At 41.6% G+C, this 7,125-nt stretch overlaps 2 protein-coding genes across 2 annotated transcripts; one reads left to right on the forward strand and one right to left on the reverse strand.

Moving 5' to 3' along the window:
• Positions 1-3: 3 nt before the first annotated feature.
• Positions 4-1,226, reverse strand: LOC148903704 (required for drug-induced death protein 1). The gene is made up of 2 exons (XM_089007475.1): positions 899-1,226; positions 4-145 (listed from the first exon to the last, which is right to left on the reverse strand). The coding sequence occupies exons 1-2, from the start codon at positions 1,064-1,066 to the stop codon at positions 8-10; spliced, it is 306 nt and encodes a 101-aa protein (XP_088863601.1). The 5' UTR covers positions 1,067-1,226; the 3' UTR covers positions 4-7.
• Positions 1,227-1,392: 166 nt separating this feature from the next.
• lipt1 (lipoyltransferase 1) lies at positions 1,393-6,630 on the forward strand. Its single transcript, XM_089007439.1, has 4 exons — positions 1,393-2,150; positions 2,811-3,361; positions 3,576-3,797; positions 5,188-6,630. The coding sequence occupies exons 2-4, from the start codon at positions 2,833-2,835 to the stop codon at positions 5,598-5,600; spliced, it is 1,164 nt and encodes a 387-aa protein (XP_088863565.1). The 5' UTR covers positions 1,393-2,150; positions 2,811-2,832; the 3' UTR covers positions 5,601-6,630.
• The last annotated feature ends 495 nt before the right edge of the window (positions 6,631-7,125 follow it).

Here is a 7,125-nt window from a genome sequence, read left to right on the forward strand (position 1 = left end):
AGGCCTGTCACGCTTCATAGGTAGCTTCTCGTTGATGCTCCATCACGACGACCACAGCTGACAGCGGCGTGGAGAAGGAACCAGCCAGGCTCTGCAGGCCGTATACCAGGCAGCGCCAGCTGAAAGTGCAGGCTTTTTTGACGTTCTGGTGAACCAGAACGTACCCCAAAAGTGAAGCAGAACGTACCCCAAAAGTGAGTCATTTTAGCTTCACTGATGTATCCTACTCAACTACCTTTTCTCTAGTTGTGACAAACGTGTACATTATTTGTTTGCGTATTTATTCCATAAATCAACTTTATTTCATTGAATGGTAGTGCAAATTAAAGGCAGCTGAATACAGATGTCTTTTTTTAGAGGTCTACTAAAAACGAGAGATACATATTCTGTTCATATATATATATATATATATATATATATATATATATATACACAGTTGCAAAATATGCAGGATCAGTGATAGTGATAATTTTTCATTTAATAGTCCATATGAGAATTTTCACTGTAAAATTAAATGACAACTAGTCTTATTTAATTCATGTTTACTTTATCATTTCTATCCTGTTTATGTTATATTATCTCAGTGGTGCACATTATTACGCCAAACTGGAGTCACATGGCTATTTGGAAAAGCACTGTTATTTATTTCATTGTTCTTTTTTATTTATTTTTTTATTTATTTTTGGGTGGTGGGTAGGGAGGCAAAAAAACAGTGCCTCGCCCCGCTGAGAGCTCCACATCTTCACCGCACCAAAGGAATGACACCAAAATACAGGGTAACTGCTTGATTGCTAACTAAAGACATACAACATATAGTCATTCTTCCAAAATTAGCCTCATTGCTGAGCAGCACATTTCGGAGGTAATTAATCATGACGTCAAAAAATAGAAATCTTACCCTAATGTATTTTTTCTTTCTCCTCTTCTTCTTCTCCTTCCTCCTTAATCTTTCCTCTGGCGTCCTCTGGTTCCCTTCATCCTCGATCAAAGGTTCGTATTTGTCTGGCAGGATGGCAAAATATACTTGCTTGGAGGTTTTTTGCTGCTGCGCTTCCTCGGTTCCCATTTCTCGTCTTTGTGATCGAGTTGCTGTTTGTTGTCTTCCTCCAGCGAGGACCTTTGGAACGTGGGAGTCCAACTTTACGAGTAGCCCGAAGCTCAAACTCTATTGGATTTTAAATAAATGCAGGATTACACAAGGAATGCACAAACATTTTTTCCTCCAACCTCTGATCTGTACCTCCACATCCTCAAAGCTAATCTAAAAAATATTTCTCCTTTGTGCAAGAGCTTCTCTGTGTTTGTTTTATAGAACAAACACAAAACTTGTCACTGAATCAATAGAAGTATTATGGAAATTATCTTGGAACCAGAACAACTCTTATTTCAGTGAACTTCATTGGAAATAATCTGGTCAGGTCAAAATGTCACATTACTCCTTGGGGGTCTGCAATTTGATTGCAAGTCAAAATAAACGTCAGACTAAGATAACATTTTCTAAGAGAGATAAATTCATTGTTTTTGCTGCAGAACATCAAGCGAAGTTTCACAAACACAACATTTATGAATGTACATATAACTGGAGACGGACTTTCTAGAAACAATCGCCAGTGGCCTCCCTGTGTGGACTCACTGTCGATGTATGTGCAAGGGAGAGGGGGTGCCGTGACCCCGTGCGGTCGTGGGAGGAGCTGCTGAGTGCACCTGTGCCAATAACTGAAGTACACTTATGTTTTTTTTTACTTTCGTGAAAGCTTTTGAAGCACAATATGGACCCATGGGAATTATCACCTGCTGTGATTTGTTCTCTTCAATTGCTATCGGGTTTTGTTTAGTTTTGGCCTCATTTTTCTGACAAAGTCACCGGAAGTCTTTCATTTCTAAACAGTTTGAGACATGTTAGTGGTATGAGTTACTTCCGGGTTAAAAGAACGCTGTCTCTTCTCGCCCGCAGAGGAAATGCGTATCCTGTAAACTGTCCTGGAGTTTTGAAAGGCGCTTTGAAGTACAATGTAAATAAAACAAACAATAAAAATAAATAAATGTTGGTCGGAACCTTTCGCTGAGCGTTTCTACCATCACGTCGCTTCATAGTGACGGACAAAACCACCGCAAGAACCAACAGCGGCATTTACTCCTTTCCTAGACACGTAAGAACCCGTCTATATTAAATATATAAATACATTACGGCTTTTTACTGTCTGTGGAAAGTGTAATTGTTACAATGTCTTAGTTTTCGATGTCCGAGTTCAGCGATGCAAATGCAAGGCTACCAATGCAGGAGTCGGCAAAGGCGAGTCATTGACGTCATCTAACCGCGCCAAAGAAAAGTCAAGATCACTAGATCATTAATTTCATATCATTAACCACCGTCCATGTACAACTTTGTCCTTATTTGAGATTAATATATTTCTTACTAATGCTCATGGCTTTCAATAGTGTATGTCGTTTGTTGATAATAACTCAAATATTTCTATATCTTCTTTTCCTTTCTACCCACCAACCAATCCACTTCCATCCATCCATACATCGTGTGAGGTTATTTCAAAAAATGAAATTAAAAACCCTTGGGAACATTTGATGTAGTATTTTGGAGAAAAAAAAAAACACAATAATATCAACATTGTTTTGTCAGAAGCTGATCTCTATACAAAAAAAGCATTTGAAATCCTAATCTGGGCTGCTCATAAATCACGGGGTGATTGCAAGAAGCACATTGAATGCAAATTTACCTTTATCAGCTGCACAAATCAGCTCTGTGAATCATTGCACTAAGAACTAAGAACTTCTCTCCTTCCTGGCTGTTCTAGGGCGCAACTCCATGCGGAGGTGATGGCCATTTTGTTACACATCAGAGGGACATTGCCTTACCTCAGGGGATCCTTGGGGATGTGCATTTGTCAGACGGTCCCTGTCGCGACTCGCACCTGCAGCACTCTGTTGGCCGACAACGGCAAGGCGGGGCTGGTCCTATATTCCAAGTCCACCCATGTTTATGAGAACCTTTCCCTGGAGGATTGGATTGAGGCCAACGTGGACCTGCAGCATCGCACCATTTTGTTGCTTTGGCGCAACAAGCCAGCCGTGGTCATCGGACGCCACCAGAATCCATGGAAGGAATGCAACCTGTCGCTCATGAGGCGTACCGGGATATGTCTCGCCCGCAGGCGAAGTGGTGGAGGCACGGTTTTCCACGATCTCGGGAATCTGAACTTGACCTTCTTTGCTTCTAAGAAGGGGTACGACCGCCAGAGGAACCTCAAAGTCATCACCGAAGCCCTTAGGCATCTGCTGCCCGGTCTGGAGGTTGAAGCCACAGAGAGGTTCGACATTTTACTAAAAGGCCACTATAAAATCACGGGTAAGGTTGGCAAATTTGGTGTACTTTGAAAGCTGGAAACTTGTGAATTGATTAAATTCAAGTTTGGCTCTTTACAGGAAATGTTAATGTCTGAAATATAGATGTGAATCTGACTAAAACAACCACATTACAGCAAGTACAGCATTAAGATGTTACTGAACCACCGCATCATTGTTGTTGACCCCCCCCCCCCCCCCCCCCCCCCCACTCCCAGGAAGTGCCTCAAGAATCAGCCGGAAGTCATCCTACCATCATTGCACTTTGCTGCACTCAGCCGACCACGTCGCACTCTCACCCGTCTTGCACTCCTCCTGCCAGGGTGTCCACAGCAACGCCACGCCCAGTGTGCCTTCGCCTGTGGCCAACCTGGTCGATTACGAGCCTGCATTGACGTGGGAGTTGCTCCTCAAGGCCTTGGCAGAGAAGTACAGTGCAGGTACAGTAGAATCTCGCTTCGTTATATTTGTTTCAAGGCTCAAAAATATTACTTCACTCATGCACTGCCATTCCTGAATTTGTTCGGGATTTGGTTTTCCTTGGGGGGGGGGGGGGGGGTGCCGATAAAGCGCTGGTCAGACCTCTGGAAATGTTTTTTTCCTTCCATGAGGGCGCAGCATTTGCCTTTTGTCCATGTTCGCGCTTTGTTCCAGCTTCAGCTGTTGTTAAAGCCCTTAAAGGACAACCGACGTCTCCGGACAAATTGTGTCCATAATTTGTAAAATGGCTTCAAATGACTTCTACTGAGCGTATTTGACAGATTCCACAGCATATAGCTATATTTTACGTTTTAAGACTCGTGCTGAATATTCCGGAAGTCTTGTTTTTGAGTTGGTGACGAGTCCGTACGTGACGTCACTGAAGGAACACCCCTGACCGAAAAAAAATGACACATTGTAGCAGTCCTTACATCACGTCAATGCTTGTTTGGTCCGAAAACCGCGTGTTGCTCTAGAAGAGGGCGTCCAAGCTAAGGAATTTATTTTATTTATTTTTATTTAAGAATAAGGAATTTATCAGCCTGTGGAAACGCAATACACTGTCATGTCTACAAGAGGTCGCCATTTTCTGCCTCTTTTCGGTGCTACGTTTCCCCCCTCAGATACCTCAAAATGACAGGGAATAATTTCTTTAATCGATTGCAAACATGTATGCTTTCCTCTTCAAAACTATTTGAATCATATTCATAACTGGATGTGTAACAAGAAAGCAAATTCTCCGAATCTGAAGCCATTGTTTTGATTCTCCCGCAATGCAAGACGTCTTGGCGTGACGTCACGAACTGGGGGCGGGACTTTCTGAAAATGCCCAATTCACAGCTCAATTTTTTGCAGATTTTGGACACTTTAAGTCATTTTTATTGGTGTTTTGCATTTGAATAAATATATCATACTGCGTGTTTTGACTATTTTAGATGCTATAAAACGTTTTTCTGGTGTCAGTTAAAAAAAAAAAAGTGACGTCGGTTGTCCTTTAAGACTGAACAAGCATTTTGGATAAGAAGCGAAACGTCCGACACCTTAAAAGAAGTACAGATGACGGCTGAAGAACCATAAAAATAACTAAATAAATAAAGAAACCGATAAACAAATGTATGAATGCATAAATGAATAAATAAATGAATGAATAAACAAATAAATAAATAAACCTTGAATGTGACTTCAACCCCTCCAAAAAAAAGCCAAATAGTGGGAATGCACACTTGCCAACCATGATGGAGTGGACTGTATTGTAACCCATTCACATTTTTAGTTATGAATTTTTTGCCAATTTGGATGGACGTCATCCTTCACCAGTCCTCCTTATCTTCCGTCTCTCTCCCTCTTCAGAGTTTGGCGGCAGCGCCATGATGAATTTGGTGAATCCCGCTGATGACTCTGCGTTTCCAGGTCTCAGGAGCTCGGTCGCAGAGCTACGTGGATGGGAATGGGTCTATGGAAGGACACCAAAGTTCAGCGTCCAAACCCTTCTGAAAATGAGTGACGATCTCTCATCGCCCGAACGCACAGTCCAGCTGTGTTTAGAAATCAAGCACGGAATGATTGAGAGCTGCCGCTTAGATGTTCCCTCTGATTGGCTTCCGCAATGTTTGAGCGACGAGCTGAGCAGCGTGTTGGAAGGAGAGCGATTTTGCCCGCAACGCGGCGCCGCGGCTTTTGCGATGCTACTGCGTTGTGAGCGTAGCGAGGAGCGAAAGAAACTGCATAGACTTTGTGACGCCATATTGTCCGCAATGGGTTAAAAGATATGCAATGGGTAATAGGGATGAACGATTTGTGGGGGAAAAAAATCCCTCAGTATTGCGCATGGTATTTAACAGATTATTTTTTTTTCAAGGTCCTCTTTCCATAAATTCTTTCTTTTTTTTTACAGACCAGCAATCAATGAATTTGTATTACAATTAAAAAAGAAATTTTTGCTTGTAACCATCAATGGCAACAAATGATGGATGCTGCCAAATTCAAACGTGAAAAAAAATACAGCTTTGGTGTCTTTAATCAGTACTGTTCCATGTGATGTGCACTTATGATCACATTCAGACAGAGTTGCACATGGACCTCTCTCAACTAACGAGACCATTTATATGACTCGAAATTGACGAAGTGTGCTTTTTCCCTGTGAAGTTATCTTTGAAAGGAAGTATATCAGTGGTATTAGAAGGCCATGTGGTGGAAAAAAATAGTTAATAACGTGTCAATCCACAATTTTCAATTTGAAAGTGGCACTGAGTCGCCACAGAAGGGATTTTTACTAACATGACAAGAAACACATGATAAAACACCAAGTTTGCAGTCACTTGAAAATTGGCATCTATAATGGAAGTCAATCTGACAAATTTTGGCCTTATACTATCTTGGTAGCGTTATGCCGTATTATGAGTATCACTGGTACCAGCCTCTCCCCTGTACATCTGTTTAATGTTTTAAACAAAGAAGATAGTGTTATGTTTTAATCCACTTCCCTTCATGAGTCATCAACACCCCACAACTATCTTCTTCTCTGTTCCCTACCTCAAGAAAGTCCTTGACGCCTGTCAACTCTTATCTCAGGATTTACGCACAATAGGGGAAGTCTGGACCTTCTCATACCAGGAAATTGCTTTGTTTGTTTTTAACATTTATATCGGTGGCAGGACAGCCTGCCTCTCATTACATATGACCCCAATATAATCCTGTTGTTTGTTTCCTATGCTTTTCCTGACGAAATCTGAAGCTCTCGGGAGCCCGAATTGATTCGTAACTGCAGAAAAGAATAAAACCATTTCAAGGTAATATTCATCGTTTGAAGCCTGCATTTGGAAAACCAACATCCTCACAGTCCGAAATTCAACGGACATGTGGAGTACGAGTATGGCCAATTCTGTTACCACAGTAGCTAAAATTAAAATTGGAACACCATACGCTATCTGGAATGTTTAAAAATTACCTACATGGTGGCATTTTGTCCCCTCTTGAAATTTTCAGCTTTGTGGAGTTATTTTCAGTGTTGGGGCTGTGATTTAATAGTGTCCGATGGAGCACATACCCCCAATGAGGATGAAGCGATTCGTAAAATGAATGGATTCCAACTACTCTCCCTTAGTAAATTCTTTTGGAGCTATAAGTGTGTGTGCCTCAATACGGGTTCAGAAACACCGTTTGAATTGTACAAGTAATCTTTTGTCATTTTTGCCCCAAAATTGAGAAACTTCTGTCATGACGTGACATTGGACGTAGTCGCCCGGGCGCTTCAAAACAAATGACATTGTCTCTCACTTTGTACATTTT

This window comes from Hippocampus bargibanti, linkage group LG01, assembly GCF_051943395.1.
Source record: "Hippocampus bargibanti isolate YZ-2025 linkage group LG01, ASM5194339v1, whole genome shotgun sequence".
Classification (NCBI taxonomy): domain Eukaryota; kingdom Metazoa; phylum Chordata; class Actinopteri; order Syngnathiformes; family Syngnathidae; genus Hippocampus; species Hippocampus bargibanti.

What these genes read in the sequence shown, in the direction of transcription:
- LOC148903704 (XM_089007475.1), bottom strand. Translation starts at nt 1,066, where the DNA reads ATGGGAACCGAGGAAGCGCAGCAGCAAAAAACCTCCAAGCAAGTATAT. An exon ending in GAAAGAAAAAATACATTAGG is followed by an intron (nt 146 to 898) that starts GTAAGATTTCTA and finishes CTGGTTCACCAG; the next exon opens with AACGTCAAAAAAGCCTGCAC.
- lipt1 (XM_089007439.1), top strand. Translation starts at nt 2,833, where the DNA reads ATGGCCATTTTGTTACACATCAGAGGGACATTGCCTTACCTCAGGGGA. An exon ending in AGGCCACTATAAAATCACGG is followed by an intron (nt 3,362 to 3,575) that starts GTAAGGTTGGCA and finishes CCCCACTCCCAG; the next exon opens with GAAGTGCCTCAAGAATCAGC. An exon ending in GGCAGAGAAGTACAGTGCAG is followed by an intron (nt 3,798 to 5,187) that starts GTACAGTAGAAT and finishes CTCCCTCTTCAG; the next exon opens with AGTTTGGCGGCAGCGCCATG.